A 20014-nucleotide genomic window follows, 5' to 3' on the forward strand; every position below is an offset into this window, starting at 1 on the left:
TAAGCTTCAATGAATGCTCCAAATTATGAAACAAGAGTCAACATTTTTAAGTGGAAGATAACGATTATATTTCAATTCTGCTAAATAAATGCAGAAAAAACAAAGATGTTTATTAAAAAATATATACACTATTACTTATCTATCTCTCCCCAAAATCCAGCTCAGAAGTCACCTCTTTCAGAGAACTTTCTCTGACATTCCACTCCCACAGTGTCCTCTATGATATGCCTTATACATATCATACTATGTAGCGTATACATCCTTCTATTACAATCTTTGGCATCACGCCGTATTATTTACCATAAATGCAAAGATCATGTCTTCTTTAATTCTGAATTATTAATGCCTAATGATGCTCAAGTAAAATATAATTTACAAAACATAATTATTTTTATAAAATGGTCCCACTGCAAAGAAAGAGGCAGCAATAATGCAGAAGTCTCAAATTAAAAATCAAATATCCAATTTTATTCACCCACTAAATAGAGAACTTACAAATGATTGAAATGAAAATTTCTGCTGCTCCTTAAAGAGGAAAAGCTAAAGATTCTCTAACAGAAGTAAACATAAGTAAGCCTGGCCTCAGATTAAAAGAAGACACTGAACTCACATCAAATAGAGATCATAAATGAATATGAAATGCCTCCTAATGTCCACGAATAGCAAAAAGGAATCAATAAATTTTAAAATGTATTGAAATTTTAATCTCCTAAAACCACCAGTGACATGGGGTGATGTGGATGAAATATTAATGACGTCTCTAACTTCGGACATACGAACAAAGCTCTTTATGACCTGCCCCTAAGTTTACACGCCATACACACTCTGTCATGTATCCTGCACACGCCTACTTCTCATCATTTGCATATTCCATCTTTCAAAACTTAGCTGAAGTATCACCTCCTCCTTCAAAGCCTTTCCTGACTTCCTCATGTCCTTGCTACTCCCAATTTGAGTAAAGTGTTCTTCTTTGTGCTTCTAAGAATGCCTTCACTGTTGCACTTATCTTAATGGGTTAAGGTTTATTTTCATATATGTCTCCCCATTGAGAACAAGCATATATCTTTCTCAAGTCCTGGAGCCTAGCACAGCATATGGCTTATAGTAGTAGCTCAATAAATCATCACTGAATGAACAAATAAATATTAGTCGTAATAGATAAAGTAAGTCTGCAATTATATTTGAATATTGCAAAATTTGTTCTCTACATCAAAAATGTCAGGTCTTTAAAAAGAAACATGGATAAGGCTTTGTACTGAGGAAAATCTAAAATCGTTTACAAACATAAGTACACTTTATGTGTTAACCTTTCTTCCCGGCCTGAAAATAGTGGCTAACTTATTAGGAGTTCGCTAGAGAGGTGAGAGGCCAAGCAATTAAAGCATCTGATGACACTCACTCATAAATGGCAGGTGTGCCTTGTCATAAGCATAAAGATTTCCCAGTTCTTAGAGGCTATACTGGTTAAAAACAATCCTTTTTCAGCAGGGAGAAATAGATATTCCTACTCAAACCAATCAGTCACTGCTGTACTAAACCACACACCCTGGGGGGAGAGACTAGGTTTACCTCTTTTTGGATCCTCAGCAACTACTTCTGAGCCTAGAATATGGCAGGTGCTCGATAAATGCTTGCCAAAAAATTTTACCTGAACAGCTTCATCACGTGCTTGCTTTTCTTCCTGTCTTCGCTCTAAAAAAAAACTCTTCCTGTAACTCATTAAGCCTCTGCTCATATTCCTTCAATTTCGATAAAACGTCATGGCGTTTATTCTGGGCTTCAAGGGTATTTATAAAGGCAATTTCATTTACCTTCGATAAAAACAAAGAAAGTGAATTTCAAATCAAGTTAATTCTAGGATATATCACAAAATAAACTTAACAGTCTTTATATTATAAACCAGTGGTAAGGCATACAACAATAATGACTAATGGGTCTTTTCTTTCAATATTTACCTCAAAAATGAATTCAATCCACTGTATATAACAAATCCACAGGCCTTAGAACTGATTTAGAGTACATAAAGGTCTGCCATAGCAAATATTTTTTAAGTCAAGAAACAAATTAAGATTCTTATAGAGACCATCTTGATATAGTTCTATTTGGTATCACTGTAATTTGCAACTACAGAAATTACATTAAAACTTAAATAGATGCATGCATGTTATTCTAATGAGTTTGAAAGGACAAACCTTAAGTGACAAATCCTTTTTTTCAACATATATTGAATAAACGATAATTAGGTACAAAATATAAAAATGATAATACATCAGCACCGTGTGAGGCTTACCCCAGAATTTCATAGTTAGTTTAATAGTTGAAAATCAACCAGTGAAATTCACCATTTTAAGATTTTTTAAGATTAAAAAACCACATAATTATCTCACTAAATGCAAAAAAAGTATGAAATAAAATTCTACACTATATTCATGGTAAAAAAAAAAATTTTTTTTCAGTATACTAGGAATAAAAAGAAAGTCCCTCAACCTTATAAAGAACATCTATAAAAAAGTCTACAACTAACATCATACTTAATGGTGAGAGACCAAATGCTTTCTGCCTAGATTGGGATCAAAGCAATGATGACAGCTCTCATCACAACTAGTTAGCCTTGCACTGGTGTGAGTCAGGGCAACACAGGGAGATTAAAAAGAAAAAAAAACATACAGGATTGGAAGAAATAAAACTAGAACCAGGAAGTTTACCAAGGTTGTAGGATATAATGTAATACATAGAAATCAACTGTACTCCTATATACTGGCAGCAAACAATCCGAAAAAAATTTTAAACAAAATACTATTGACAACATGAAAAATATGAACTACAGATAAATTTCATGAAATGCATGCAAAGGTAAAGACAAAATAAATAGAAATATATGCAATGTTCATGGATCGAAATACTTAAATCATTAAGACATTAATTCTCCCCCAGAATAATCTATAAATTCAATGCGATACCAATCGAAAACTATGCAGGCTTTTTGTTCCCCACTTTGGTGGTAGAAATCTACAAGCTGATCCTGTAATTTATTTGGAAATGGAAAAAAATATAAAGTAGCTACAATAGTTTTTTAAAAAAGCAAAGCTTAAGGATTTACACTTCCTGATTTCAAGACATCATAAAAGTAATCAAGATAAAAGATATGTTGATGTAATGAAGGCATAGAGGTAAATGAAACGCAACAGACAGAAACAGACCCGCACATATATGGCCAGGCAATTCAATAGATAAAGGATGGTCTTTTCAACAAATGGTACTGAAACATTCATTATCCATGTGAAAAAAATTACCACAACCCTAACTCACACCATATACAAAAATTAACTCAAAATGAAACATAAACCTCACTATAAACTTTAAAACTTTAGAAAAACCTTAGGAAAAAATCTTAGTGACTTTAAATTTAGGTAAAGGTTTTTTTTAAAAAATAGGACACAAAACCCACAAAGTACAAAAGAAAAAAAAGTCAACATACAGAAATTTTATCAATTTTAAAACTTCAAAAGACACTGTGAAAATGCAAAGGCAATCCAGACCGAGAGAAATTATTTGCAAAACACAGATATTATCCAACATATAAAGTTCCCTAAGAAATTCTGTTATTTGCAACAACATGGATGAAACTAGAAGGCACTATGCCAAGAGAAATAAGTCATTTACAGAAAGACAAATACTGCAGGGTATCACTATATTTGGAATCTTAAGAGTCCAACTCAAGAAAACAAAGAGTAGAAAAGTAGCTGCCAGGAGCTGGTGGAGGGAGGGAGAGGGAAAGGTTGGTAAAAGGGTACAAACTTTCACTTACAAGAGGAGTAAGATCTGAGGATCTCCCGTAAAACAGCTGATAACACTGTGCTGTATAGTTGAAATATGATGAGTATAAAACTGAAATGTTCTGATACACACACATACACACACACAAAAATAAATATGTGAGGTGATGGATGTGGTAATTAAATTGATCAGAGGAGTCCCTCACAACAAATATGTGTATCTCATCATCATGATGTACATTTTAAATATCTTACCATTTTATCTATCAATTATACCTCAATAAAGCTGGAAAAAAGAACAAATGATAAACCAATTTGACTTTAAAAAATGAACAAGAAGTTTGAACAAACATTTCACCAAATTAAAGATGCAGACAGGAAATAAGCACATGAAAAGATGCAAATTAAAAACCAATGAAACACTATACACACACAGTAAAAAGAATGGCTAAAATTACAATTTTAGTTGGTGACAATGTGGCTAACTAGAAGGCACATCCACTCCTGGTCCAAATGTGTAACAGTATAACCACTTTGGAAAACTGTTTCTTTAAAAGTTAAACATGAACCTATCCTAAGCCTCAGCCAATCCACTCTTAGGTATTTGCTCAAGAAAATAGAAGCACACATCTGAATGTTCACAGCAGCTATATCTGCAATAGCCAAAAACTGGAAAAAAAAAAAACACACACACAAATATCCATCAACAGGTGACTGAATTAACAAATTACGGTATTTCTATACAGCAGTATACTTCTCAGCAATGAAAAGGAACTAATACACACAACAGCATGGTAATCAAATAGCTATGGTAAGTGAAAGACGCCTGAAGAAAGAATACATACTGTATGATTCCATTCATATAACATTCCAGAAATGTTAACATCTATGGTGACAAAAAGCAGATCAGCAATTGCATGGTAACAGTTGGAAAAAGGAATGAATTACAAAGAAGCACGAAGAAACTTCTGAGGGGGATAGAATTGTTTATTATCTTCATCATACTAATAGTTTCAGGAATACACGCATGTCAAAACTCATCCACTTGATGGTTTACAATGTGCTATTTACTGTCTGTCAATTACACCTCAATAAAGCTGAATGTATATAAAATATACATATATTACACATATGAAAGATTATTGTAAGAATAAGATACTGTATCTAGAAGTTTTAAATGAGCCTGTAAAAGTGTTGTTATTCTGGCATAGAATAAACACTTGATAAACATTAGCTTCGTATTTAACAACTGAGAAAAGGACTTAGGTAACTAATTCGATGTTCGAAGCATCTAAGATTTACCTTAGCTTCTTCTTCTTGTGCTTTTTTAACAATTGCTTGTAATTGCACCTCTCGTTTAAATTCAGCATGAAGTAATTTCTCTTCCATCATCCTACGTCGTTGATCTAGCAATTCTTCCTTCCATTTCCGGACATCTTTTTCCTATACACAGTGAATTATCACATCATCACTATTAGCGCACAGTCATGTAACAGAAGTGCAAACTGATAAACAGCTCAGGAACTTCCAAGTCTAGAACCTGGAGAGAGTTCAAGGAGCATGTCTGATGGTAAAGAACAGACTATGAAGACAGACTGCTTGAGTTCGTAATGTACCTTGACTTGCTAGCTATGTGAAATGGGTGACTTTTAAAGCCTGAACTCAGTATCCCCATCTATAACAAGAGAACAGTAGGAGGCCCTAACTCAGGATTGTTTTCGGGCCTGAGGCACTGCACGTGCACCTCTCAGAACACTGCGCCAGTCGTACCCACAGAAACATCTGCTGTCGTCACACTGCACTGGGAGTACACGTAAAACGCAAGCAGTGTGTACTCTTATCCTTACAATCCTAATGTCTCTATAACCCAAATTCAAGACAAATAAATAATTTTGTCCTAAAGGTTGGAAAATGGTGAGAAGTCTGAAAAATCACATTCTCTGAAGGAAAAAGAGGACTTTGCCTACAGAAGAATAAAGCTAGATATAGTTGCTTTTAGTTCCTTAAAACAATAGCAAACAGAACTAAAAGACTTGTTCTGTGCTCCAGGAAATCAGATCCAGCACCAATGAGAACAAATTATAGAAAATTGGATGTTGGCTCAAAATGTTTGAATTTTAGCTGCACAGTTATGTGTTTAACGACTTCAAAAAGCATGATGCAGAAATAGCACTAGATCAGAAGCTGGAGGACAAGTCCTCAAAGCCGTAGCCAAGGTCATGTGACACTGGAAACAGCACTTAGCCTCTCCTGGATTCTGTTTTCACATCAGTAAAATGAGGTCCAGTATCTGTTCACTTCTGTGTATCTCACAGTTATTGCGGTGATCAGGTGAAACCACGTATGTAAAGCAGTGCTGAAACAATACCCGTTACAAGAATGCAAGGTGGCATTTGTCATTAAAAGTAATTGAAGGGATACTTATATTGGTGGGAAAATTAACCAGAGAACCTCTACTGTACAATTTCAAGAATTAATCTCCAAATACCTGGAGGTTATATGATACAGTGAGAAAATAAACTACGTAATTCAATTTGCATGAAAAACACTACAGGAAGGGAAACTGTGGTCGTGTCAGAGCATTTCTCTAAAGCTGAAAATGAAATCATATATTAACTCTTGTAGAACCCCCAAATGTAAGAGACCGGTTTTTCATATTTGATCTATTCGTTCTAAATGATTAAATAAAAATAATGACAAATTCTTGAGATGGACGTAAAGAGAAAAATCACAGATTTTCGTTTCCCAGTCAACCTTTCTACTATACTAATCTTACGCTACCTTGTTTTTTATAAATATTTGTATTTGGTCCAATTACCTCTCCCAAATTTAAGATATACATTATAAGTAATGTAAGTCATATCTTTAACCTATGTATATAAGTACTCCTTCTTAGTACCAGAGGTATTTGCTCACAGAAGTCATGAGCTAATAAATGTATGTTGTTTCAAGCTGTTAAGTTCTGAGGTCATCTGTCATACACAAGTGACTAATTTAGTACTCACATGTCTGTCATGTGTAAGCACAATAAAAATGACCATATACTGAGCAACAGCCATCCTAGAGTTATGTTGTTTTACGTATCTACCACATTTAATCTTCCAACAGCTTAGTAATTATAATTGTCATTTTACTGACCAAAAAAAACTGAAATTAACATTGTTAAGTAACTTGCCAGGGCATCATATCTTATTATGTGGCAAAACCAGGACTGGACCCAGACAATCATGTCCAGAGCCCATGTTCTTTCCACTATTCCACACTGATCAGAAATTACATTGCTGTAAATAATCATTTCTTCTATAAATCTAATCAGTGCTCCCACATATTCAAATCTGATAGTATGAGAGGCTCAAAACTGTCCTACCAAGTCATTGAACACTTTGCACAAGACTCCCCAAGGAAACCCTGTAATGAAAATGGCAGAAAATAAAGTGTGGCTTCAACAATCCAGGCCAGCTCTGCGAAGAAACTGCTACTGAATGTAGAAAGGACAAATTCTTTTTTTTTTTTTTTACAGGTAACCTTGTGTAATTCAATAGACATAAATGCTTTGTTTCATTATCTTTACAGTTCTTTTAGCACCTCTCAGACGAGAAGAAAAAGTCAAGCTGAAAAGAAGCCCATCAATTTAAGGCTATCATAATTTCCTAAATATTAAAAACTCACCCTTTCTAACAATTTCTGAAGCTTTAATGTTTTCTCTTCACGTAACTTTTCCCTTAACTGCTGTGCTTTCATTTGTTTTTCCTCATGTTTCTTCTTAGATTCTGCAATTGTTCTATTAATACAAGCACATGAACAGGAGACGTGAATGTTTACATAACACAAAAAATAATTTCTTTACTCTTCAAAGTTCTTAAAATAGATATAAAAAGTCCACAAAAATAATTTCGGTCTAATATCTCAGAAAAATAACATCATATTTCAATGGATCTAGAACCGTACTGAGTAATGAATGTGGCTTAAAATGTCCTGTAGCAACTCTTTTTAATAGTCAAGCGTGGCTAGTTTCCCTCCTGTGAAACATTTCAAAGTGATTTTCAAAGGCAGACCTTTTACGAGATGGGGAAGAAAGTTTCTCATGCATGTGAATTCCGTGTCCCGGAGGTCTGGCAGGTTCCTCCTCTACAATATCCCCCCAGGATGTATTTTGGCGCCAAGACTCACGGGCTGTTGAGAAAAAAGAAAACCACTGTTACCGTTTAACCTCATAGTTCCATAAAACGAGTGAGAAGAGATTTTTTAAGAGGCAGCAGCATTCTCACTCTAAATTATTTATTTCACAAAGAAATTCACGTAATAAGGTGATCATTTTATACCCCTCGACCTAGACACATAATACACACATACGTAATACCTTCATAATCTGCAAGGACGTCATTCCAGTCCATAGACATACCACAGAAAAATACACTCCCACTTCCCATGCTAGCCTAAAATGAAACAAGGAAAAGGAAAAAACAAATATTTGAAGACAATTATAACCTTAAAAAATGAACTATACATGAAATTTTCCTACCTGTTATTAATACGTTTCATTTAACAAATAGTTCAAAATTAGAATAAAGCTATATACTTCTTGCAGTCACTATAATCACCAGGTTAAAAATACCATAGCCTAAACATTTTAAGAGGAAGACAAAGTTGCTTGCCATTTAACAGCAAAGATAAATCAAGTAAATTCAAAAGAAACATAATGGCCTACACTATCACAAAATACTCTATTACGCTATACTATGCCATGATGTAGTACTATAGTACTATACTAGTACTACATAAATTCTAACATATTCAGAGCATACATCAGAAGAGCTCAAGATTATTGGGCATTACGATTTAATAGAAAAATCTGTGAAACATTTAGTTACTTTTACTCTTTAAGAAATCCCTCTCACCAACATACATATACTGAGCACTTAGTGACAGCAAGGCAGTGCATTCTTTGCTTTTTATGACAATAGAAAAAGTAAAATACCTTAGATTTTACGTCAACCTATACAATCACAATCTGAGTAATGCTGAGTTTTTACTTTCTCTGAGATTCAATTTCTTGATTTGTAAAATGAAAATCACCACTTATAACTTGTCAATTACATTAAAAACAGTAAAGTGCTAAAATAAGATTTGCTATCATTTACTATATGTGTCAATCACATGGAATAATGATACCATTATTGAAGATTATTTTTTAAAATAATTTTAAATAGGACTAAATGAACTCTAGGTCCTTCTGGCCATAAGAATTTTTTATCTGAATATAACTTTTTTGAACAAGTTAAAAATTTTAAAAGCTCACAGAAAAATCACTGTCGTTGTCGGTTTCAATATTAATATCATTGTTTTCTTCAGCTTCAATTTCCCTAGTTAACTGTTCTTCTTCAGCAATAGCACTAGCAATGGCTTCTTCATTGGCCTTTTCTAGACGATCTGCGAGCTCTTCCTTTTTAGCAAGAACTTCTGCCATGGACTATAAAGTTAAAAACAAACAGAATAAAGAATCATCACTTGACTGAAAAGTAATGATCTCTTTATGTTCTAATCACACACTCAACAGTATGCATAAAATAGCACTGATGCAGAATTGCAAAACCTGGAGTCCAGTACAGGCTCAACACTTGCTAGCTGTGTGACTTGGAAGTTTCTTAAAACCAAGAGCCTATTATGTATTTCATAAAATGGTACAATAGTCCATGACTTACCTTCTTTACCAGACTGCTGTGTATGAGATACTGTGAAGTTATATAAATAACAGGCATTATTATTAATGACAGTGAGAGTTTCATTTGCGTGCAAAAATTCAAAAGTTATACTGCAAATATCTCAAAAATAAAAGAAAAACATAATAGTATAAAAGGAACATAGAAAGAATTTATGCTGTAATGGTGATGATACTTTCTAAACATACACACTAATTTAAATATATGCATTAGAATTACTACAAATGATGGTCAACGAAATCATTAATCAATAAATCCTATGATAAGTTAAATATGTGTACTACAGAGCAAACACTGAAATAACAAAGACTTATGGCTAAGAAGCCAACAAAAAATATAAAATGGAGTTATTAAAATATAATTAACCCAAAACGGGGTGGTGGGGGGGAAGGGGATAAACAACAGATGAGTCAAAGGGAAAACAAAGAGTAAGAGGGCAGATTTAAAGGAACCATATCAATAATTACACTATCCTGAAATAGTCTAAACACCTCAATTAATATTGTCTAACGGAACAAAAAGCAAGACCCAACCATACGCTGCCCATAAGAAACCTAATTTAAATATGAGAACATAAACATATTCAAGTAAAAGAGACAACATACTAACACCATTCAAAAAAAAGCCGAAGTATTAATATCAGACACAGCAAATTTCAGAGCAAAAAATATCATGAGGCATAAAGGTCATCGTATGATAAAAGGGCTAATTCATCAAAAAGACAAAACAATCCTAAACATTTATGTATTTAATAACATAGCTTCAAAATACATAGAGAAAAACCTGATGAAACTGCAAAAGAAAATAAAACCTAATGAGAATGTAAAATGGCGCAGCCCCTTTGGAAAACAATCTGACAGCTCCTCAAAAAGGTGAATGTAAAGTTACCATATGTCCAAACCATTCCACTCCTAGGTATCTATCCGGAATACAACAGAATACTCTTAAAGACGATAAAAAGAACGAACTACTAATACACACCACTACACAAAGAAACTCAAAATAATTATGTTGATTGAAAGAAGCCACACAAAGATTACATTATCACATCTAAAGTTCTGAAAATGCCAATTAACAGACAGTGACAGTAGAAAAATGATGACTTAGGGAAAGGGATACAGGGAATGATAGAAAGGAAGGGTCACAAAGGAGAACGTTAAAACTTATAGAGGCAACTGGTATGTTCATCATCTTGATTGTACTGATGATTTCCTAGGTATAAACGCATATCGAAATTTAATAATTTGTATATTTTAGGTACGTGAACTTTATTGAAAATTAATTATACTTCAATAAAATTATTTAAAAATTCAAATGCTTGAGCTTCTGTTCATAAGTGAATTGGTCTGGAGTGGAACACGGGCATTGGTATCTTTTTTAAAGCTGCCCTCCTCCTTTCCAGCTCATGTCTCTAAACTCGGCCCCCAATCCCACTCCCGCAAAACATACAGATTCTCTCTGGGAGGAGAATGGTGTGAGGGAGTTCACAGGAGAACCTGTTTCTTTGCATCATAAGCTTTTTTCTCTATAAATCTTAGAGTAATACAGAAAATGACTGCACTTAATGTGTCACACAAATATTACAATATTAAATACCAATATTAAAGTTGAATATATTTAACTCAGCAGAAAGTAAGTTTCTATTTCTTTAATTTGATCTTCCCCAAAATACATTTCTATTTAGTCTCTATAAAGACCTGAAAGGACTTTAACTAGTAACAGAGCTTATGGATGAAATGATGATTCAATTATCCGTCCACAAGTTGTACTATTTTCACAGTGAGATTTCAATAAATATCTGTATACATCATCATTTTTTTTAATTTCCAAAGTTTCAGTAAAATTTGAAATTTCGGTAACTCTAAAGAAATAGATCCATGATATCTGAGTTTTTTGTCAATACATTTTTACAAGTGTTTGCAAAAAATGACCTTAAACAGAAGGTTCTTTGTCATTTCTTGCCGAAGTTTCTTTTAAATAAGAGAACTACAGATTCGTTCTCTTACTTTAACCAGCTATGTGACAATACCGTATTGAGAAAGAAAAGAAAATCGTTCTCTCATCGCTGAAGCCATTCTATATATAACCCCTTTTAGAACCTAAACAATGAGGTGCTTATCTAGAGCACCCCACGTAAGTATCCCTGCCAAGACAAATTTTAAAAAGTTTTTTCCTTGATTTAGAATTCCTCTAAGACCTCTAAGAAAATACTAACATTCCTATTTAAAAGATTCTGCAATGGGAATGGTAAGTAAATTTCATCTTAAACACCAACTCCAAGCAAATGATAGTAGCAGCAGTCTAAAGTACTGTGTTAAGAGAATTTTTTACACTAAGTCCAGCGGGCAAAATTTCTCATCTATCAGAGTGCTTATAAGTTGCATGGAAGGCTGGGTATTGCTTTAGTTTCTTGATGCTAGACTAAAAATCATTTGATCAAATCACATATAAACCGAATGATTTTGAACAAGTTAACTCTCATAGTCTCATTTTCTTCCGCTACAAAACAAGAAGAATCTTAAAAATATTCAAAAGGTTGCTATAATAAAATGTTAAAATGAAATAATATAGAATGCTTTGTAAAAAATGCTCTGTCAAGTATGAAGTAATACACAATGCAATTTATTATTATTGGAGTTTATGCCTCTATAATAGATTAATATGTCTACTCAGAATTCTGATAAGTTGTTCTTACCAGGTTAGCAGCACTCACATTTGAAATATCTGAAGAGTCCATTTCACTTTCTACCCTTGCCTTCTCTGCTGAAAATCTGTCTTCGTTTGTATGCGAAGGAGATGTGCCAGCTTGCTGAGGAAATGAAACACACTCGGCATCCACATGGACAGGATGTATTTCGGAAGTTCGCACAGAGCTGTCTTGTAGGGTACTGCTGCCTGAGTTCTTGACATCGTCCAATGTACTTGCTGTGAACTAACAAAAGGTATTTACAGTATGAATCAAGAGATAATAAAAAAATACTCACCAACCACTCCACTTCAGAAAAGCTGATTCTGCTTAACCTATCAACTGCGAAGCAGCAGGTGGCTGGCTAACAGGCAACCCCCTCTCCGTTTTTTTAGCCTGTTTCAAGTGTAAGAAAAGATACCATCAAGCAAGCAGCCACACATTTTATTTGTGCACCTACTATGTATAGGGCGCTGTCTGGGTGCTTTAAAAGTCAAGCAGTACATACTGTAATTATATTTTATCTTAGCTTATTCTTGATGAGTACTCTAAGATATGCCTCACAAAAGAAATCTAGTCCCAAGTATAACAGTGTCTTATGTTCAAATAACTAAAGGCATATACATGGTTTTTGTGAAAACTATTATCAAATGAAGGCACTTTTCACCAAAATATATACTTTGAGGAAATTTTACTCAAAAATATAAAATGTGCTCTCTTTAGATAACACTAACACCCCCTACAAGACCCACCATGGTACATAATACCACTTCTCAGAGCTAAGAGAAATATATCATAAAAAAGTACAGTATATCTGAGCATGCAGTCTCATTATGCAATTCATATTCTATAAATTTCGACATCCCCCCAATTCCCTTTAGAAATATTTAACACATCACCAACAGAAATGTGAAAACAATCTAAAATAAATACAACACTGGATTAGGCGAAATACATGTCCACTTTTAAAATCCTGTTTAGTTTAATGAACAGAAACAAGCCTTTATTTTTCACTTGCAAAGAGTACAGGAAGAACCCTGTTGTGTTTTCCAATAATACTCAGAGTAATGAACTCCAAGTAGAACTAAAATCTAAAATTTTTCATTTAAAACTCACATCACTACTTAAACAAACATTAGATAAATATTGCAGTGGCTATAAAACACCCAGTTTGATTAATTATTTATATGAATATTAAACTTGGCCAAGTCTTATAAACTGCTTTAAAAATTCTATCAGTCAGAACTTAAAGTGTCCCAAAGTGTTGATTTTAGCAATAAGCATTATTTAAATTGTATCGCACTGTTTATATTGCAATCAATATTATCTATACATCAGTCACCATGGTTTATAATCTTCTTGGCAATATTTATATTAGCATTACTGATGATTACAATACAGTCGACCCTGTTTATTAAAAAATCAATATCATTTATATAACGAAATCAAAGCTCAACTATAAAGTAAAGCTAAAATTATATATAAATATACTAATTCCATTTTTAGAATGACAGTGGAAAAAACAAATATTATCATTAGCCTGGCCACCATTAGCAGTAAACTTTTATACTGAAATATTTTAGCAAAAGTTTAATTACTCAAAAGTTGAATGTGTAGATTACTCCTGAAATCCCCAAATCATGTTTATTCATTACACAAAAGTAGCCATTATCAACATTAAAAAGGAAAATATGGAAGTTGAGTACCATTTCCAATAAAAATAAATGTCCTACAGGTAAAAGGAGAAAATATTTTAAAGCAGATGCTATTCTAGACTGAGAAATATTTTAAAGCAGATGCTATTCTAGACTGAGAAATATTACAATTTTACAAGTTTTTTACTAGCCTCAGTATCATATCAAAGAACACCTCTTATATCTCATTAGTCATTTTACATAACTGAACATGAACCTTCAGGCAAACAAATACCTAAAAACTTCATCAAATAAGTAAAATAAAACTGAAATTCTGGAAATAATAATTGTACAGAATTATATTAAATACTAGCAAATTACTCTGCACCTGAATTGCAAGAAGTAAAAGTAGAGCAGATTGAAAATGATCCTTGTTTTTCTCACCATTTTTAGTAACAGTTCCAATGAAGAAGAAGGACACCACTTTAAGCAAGTAATCGAAGCATGGGCAAACTGGTATCATGTGCCTCTAGATCTGATGCTAAGGACAATCACTTTACTTTTGACAAAACTGCATAAACTAGGGGATGTAAAGTACTACATAGGGGATATAGTCAATAATACTGTAGTAACTACATATGGGTTTGGAGGGGTACTAGATTTTTGGAGGGATCACTTCGTAATTATATAAATGTCTAATCACTATGTTGCACACCTGAAACTAACACATTGAATGTCAACGGTAACTGAGACTTAAAAAAAATTTTTTTTGGCTGTCTAAGCTAAACTGAATAATGAGCAAAAAAACTGAAGGACAGTCTACCAAGAAAACACTACAAAGGACTATTCAAAGTATTATGTCATAAAAGACAAAGATAGGCTAGGTAACTGTTCCTGGTGAAACGTATTAAAGAAACAAAGCCAAATACAATGTGTGACTCTAGACTGCATCCTGGGTCAGGGGAAAAATTCTATGAAGAAATTATTGAGTCAACTGGAAAATTTTGAATATGGACTGTTAGATAGTAATATTATATAAATGTCAAATTCCTTGAATTCCATAGTATAATATGGTTATGTAAAAGGGTGTTCTTTATCTTTAGAGACACATGCTACAGTATTTGAAAGTGAATGGTTATGATGTCTTCACATTCCTCTTAAATGTTTAGCACACGATGTATATCTGTGACATGTAAATATAGGCAATGTGGCAAAACAGTAATCTATGAATCTAGGTAAAGGGTATAAAAGGGTTCATCATTAGATTCTTACAACTTTTCTGTAAATTTGAAAATTTTCACAATAAAAAGTTAAAAATGAAGTAGAAAAATAAGACATTCCAGCATACACTTATCCATTATAAAAATTCGGCAAAAGGATTTTCAGAATGTTCTACCTGGGTTCTTTCAGCAAGAGGATGGTCATAAGAGTGTAATGAGTCTTTCAGCTGAGCTTCAAGAGTATTAGAAGATCCATCTCCAACAAATTCACCTTTCTGTAGGCCTTCGTCAGGTAAAACTTGTACATTTTCTTTATCACTGTCATCCCTTGACTTTAATGCTTCTGTTGAAACTTTTGGCATCACTGCTGCTGATCGTGAACGAACAGGCCTTCCTCTCTGAACTGTCTCCCATCCTTCGGCATCTTTCCATTCTATGCAATTGAGGGAAGAAAATAAAGATTTCTTTAGATGACAAAAGATTTCAAAAACCTGTAAAATATTTCCACTCTAGTTCCCATCAAATATAAAAAATATACAAACACGACACTAATGATTATGCAAGTGTACACATACAAGAACATCTATACATATGTATGTGCGTGTGCACATGCGCGCGCGCACACACACGGACTCTAGAATCCCTACAACCACACTGTGGAGCAGGCATAATTATCCGTTTCGCAAACAGCAAAACAGAGATTCAGGTTAAGACTGATGTAAGGCCACATGGCCAGAAAGCAGTAATAAACATTTATATGCTGCACAGTGTATACCATGTGCTAGCATTCCCTTAAGTGTTTGACATATAAGAACGCTCTCGATCTGCACAACAACCCTATGAGTGCCATCGTCCACATTTTATCAATAGGGAAACTGAGACAAAGAGAAGGTTGGTAATTCACCCAAAGTCACATACTTAGTAAATTTTCAAAGATGCAAGTCCAGGAAAATTGCTTCTGGTGTCCATGCCCCAACTGCTAAGTAAAAACGGCCTCCCCACCCTCCGGAATCCCTCCACTAAGAATGTACCTCGACTTAGAAGAAAAAACTATTTCAGTGGTAACAATTACAGAATGTTAACTGAAAAATCTAGTTCATTATCTCACCACACATACAAGGAAACTGAAGGCCTGTATCCAAAAATCGTGCAGCAAAATAGCCTAAAATAAATAAGGATCTTCAACTAAAGTGTTTCGAGGTATAGAGAATGTAGGACTAAAAACGTGTTTGAAAAAAGAATAGCTGAAAACTTCTCAAATTCAGTAAAAGACACAGAACTTCAGATTCAAGAAACTAAGATATACATCCTAGGAAACTCATGCTAAGACACAAAAAACTTTTAGGAAACACAGAAGGAAAATCTTTTGAACCTATGGCTAGACAATGTATTCTTAGACCTGACACCAAAAGCATAAAGAGAAGACCTCATGGACCTAATCAAAACTGATGATTTTTCCTCTGCAAACGACCCTGTGAAGAGAATGAAAAGACAAACAACAAACAGGTAGAAAATATTCAATAAAAGACTAACTGAAAACCCTCCAAAGTCAACGGTATTATTATAAACAATCCAAGGAGAAAATGGGTGAAAGACATGAACAAACATTACACTGCAGTGTACACAAATGGCAAATAAGCACATAAGAGAAATTCAACATTAGCCATTAGAGAAATGCAAATTAAAACCACAGTGAGATATCTCTATATACCTATCAGAATGGCCAAAACATAGTGGTAATACTACATGCTAATAAGAAACATGGAAATGTGGGGTTAGAGAGGTGTTAAGTAAAGGGTTTGAGATTTTTTTTCCAGTTTTATTGAGATAACTGACATATAACATTGTATTAGTTTAACACGGACAACATAATATTTGATATATATAACGCAAAATGATTACCCAAATGTTTAACACTCATCACTTGACAGTTACCAATTTTTTTCTTGTGATGTGAACTTTTAAGATTTACTCTTAGTAACTTTCAAGTATACACCACACTACTGTTAACTAGTCGCCACGCTATCCATTATATCCTCAGGAATTATTTATTTAAAAACTGGAAGTTTGCACCTTTTACACAGTATGTCTTTCTCTGACTTATTTCACTTAGCACAATGCCCTCAAGGTTCATCCAGGTCACAAACGGCAGGATTTGCATTTCTATGGCTGAATTAATATTCCATTGTGTGTGTGTGTATATATACTATGATTTCTTTATTCACTCATCCATCGATGGACACTTAGGTTGTTTTCATGTCTTGGCTATAATAAATAACGCTGCAAATAAACCTGGTGGTACCACTGTCTCTTTGAGATAGTGATTTTGTTTCCTTTGGGTACAGAGCCAGCTCAAATGGTTGCTCGAATTTAATTTGATGAGTAGCGTCCATACTGTTTCCATAATGGCTGCACCGATTTACATTCCCATCAACAGTTCACACAGGTCCCCTTTTCTCTATATCCTCACCAACACTTGTTACCCCGTCTTTTCGATCACAGCCTTTCTAACAGGTCTGAGGCGATATCTCATCGCGGTTTTGATTTGCATTTCCCTGATTAGTGATTTGAGCACCTTCTCAGGCACCTGTGGCCATTTGGACATCTTCTTTGGAAAAATGTCTATTCAGTTCCTCTATTTTTAAACCAAACTGTTTATTGCAATCGAGTTGTATGAGTTGTTTATATTTCTGATATTAACCTCTAATGATTTATGATTTGCAAAGATTCTCTCCCATTCTGTAGGTTACCTTTTCATTTTGTAGATGGCTTCCTTTGCTGTGCAGAAGGTTTTTAGTTTGACGTAGTCCCATTTGTTTATTTTTGCTTTTGTTGCCTTTGCTTTTAATGTCAAATACAAAAAAATCATTGCCAAGACATTTCTTTTTGATTTGAGGAAAATGTTCTATAATTGACTGTGGTTATGGTTATCTGTGAATACACTAAAAACAGATGAATTGTATACTTTAAATGGGTGAACTGTATGGTATATGAATTGTATCTCAACAAAGGTGGTATAAAAATTAATATGATAAAATAAGGTAACTTCTGAATCTTATTTCTGGAAAACTTAAAACCTACATTCCTGTGAAAAAACTACATTTTTTTCTGAGTATCACAAAGCATAGCATCACATGATTTACTAAAGGGAAAGAATTTTACTTCAAGGAAAAAAAACTTACAAAAAGCTCATTCTTGTAACTCATTATCCCATTTTTTAAAAATATAGTAACTATGTTAAATTTTGTATATTATATTTTAAAATAAAGATTACATAGAACCTATAATATTTTATTCAAGTGTCTGGACTTTGAAATCTCTAAGGGGAAGGTATGTTTAAATTTGCTTCTTTTTAAATTTTTATTATGAAGATTTTCAAATATACAACATAGAGAAAACAGTATTATGAACTCCATGTTCCAATCATCCAGCTTCTATAATTGTTAACATTCTTCTACTCTTATTTCATCTATTTACCCTTCCTTATTGATTTTTTCTGAAATAGTTAAAAACAAATCCTAGACATAGCATCTCTTCTGTAAATATTCAGTATGTGTCTTTAACAGATAGGAACCGTTAAAAAAAAAGTATCATTATGATAACCAATAATATTAATACCTTAAATCATATAATAACCAGTCTGTGTTCAATTTTCACCCATGGTTAACTTATTAAAAATTTAGTGTATAATGTTATACATTTCTGCTTTATCTTTTAAATATATATATTAAAATAAAAATTACAAAACCAACCTTATAAAACCCACACATATAAAAAAATAATTAAATTATGAAATTAAGTTTAACAAAAGATTTTAATTTCCATTTAATTTAAGTGGCTCACTCTTAGGAGCACTAGGATTAATAACTACTTTTTAAATGAAGAAAAACATCTCTCATTGGAAGCTTCCTTAAAGAAAGGAATACTGCCTAAAACTTGGACCTAATCCATTAACAAATAAGATGGCCAACACAAACATTATTATATAATAAAAGAAAAAACTGAAATAACTGAAACAAGTCAAGAGGAGGATATCAAAATAGAAACTATAACATAGGTCTCGACATTAAGAAATTAGTTATGGACAGATTACATTTCTAAGGAACCTTCAGTAAAAACTATATTGAAAAATTATTCAATTTTACAACTAAACTGCGAATTATACAATTAAACTATTAGAGAGCTTCTAAATACTTGGGATAAACTTATAAGTTCACAAAACTAAAAACTGTATTTCATATCATAATTTTTACACCCCAGAACTACAATTTTTCAAATTTTACAAATGTAAAAAATTTATTAACTAATTTTATAAATGTTAGCCATTATCAATAAATTAAAGTTAATACAACTAGTAACTGAAAAGCACTTCGCCAATCCCAACCTGACTGATTTGTTGTCATTTTCATTAATCACTGTATTTAATTCCCTAACACTTCATTTAGGATCTTTACATAAATGTTCAAGAAAAACATTCTATTTTATTGCAGTAACCTCGTTAGGTTTTGATATTAAGGTTATGCTGGCAGCATCATAAAATGGACTCTACTTTTTTATTCCCAGGAAGAGTCTGGTAAGATTGATGCTATTCTTACTTTAAATGTTTGAAAGAGTTCATGGGCAAAGCCTTCATTACCTGGAATTTTCTTTGTGAAAAAATTTTAACATTGGTTAGAACGTAAGTATTACCAGAGGTCTGGTAATCTTATTAGCCAATTTGAAGAACGATCGTTTGGCTTTGTTGATTTTCCCTATTCTCACGTACGTGTTTTCCTTCCTTCTACGCCGTTTGTGTTTAACTTGTTGGGTTCTTCATGTGATGAATAGTAAGTGTGGATTTTAAGTTTTCTTCTTTTCTAATATGTGCAGTTGAGGCTAAAAATTTTCCTCAAAGCATAGCTTTATCTCAACCTCACGAGCTTTTAAATGTTGATTTTCATTCTATTCTTATTTTCAAAATTTCATTGTGATTTCTTCT

At 33.1% G+C, this 20014-nt stretch overlaps 1 protein-coding gene across 1 annotated transcript in view; it reads right to left on the reverse strand.

The window, feature by feature from the left end:
• The window catches only part of SCAPER (S-phase cyclin A associated protein in the ER), a 176281-nt gene that overhangs the window by 125710 nt on the left and 30557 nt on the right, over positions 1 to 20014 (reverse strand). Inside the window, 9 exon segments of the mRNA XM_025050312.1 lie at positions 1649 to 1696; positions 1698 to 1811; positions 5079 to 5219; positions 7446 to 7557; positions 7832 to 7949; positions 8137 to 8212; positions 9076 to 9246; positions 12192 to 12428; positions 15213 to 15469. Coding sequence (XP_024906080.1) covers positions 1649 to 1696; positions 1698 to 1811; positions 5079 to 5219; positions 7446 to 7557; positions 7832 to 7949; positions 8137 to 8212; positions 9076 to 9246; positions 12192 to 12428; positions 15213 to 15469 — 1274 coding nt within the window.

This window comes from Pteropus alecto, unplaced genomic scaffold (assembly GCF_000325575.1).
Source record: "Pteropus alecto unplaced genomic scaffold, ASM32557v1 scaffold60, whole genome shotgun sequence".
Classification (NCBI taxonomy): domain Eukaryota; kingdom Metazoa; phylum Chordata; class Mammalia; order Chiroptera; family Pteropodidae; genus Pteropus; species Pteropus alecto.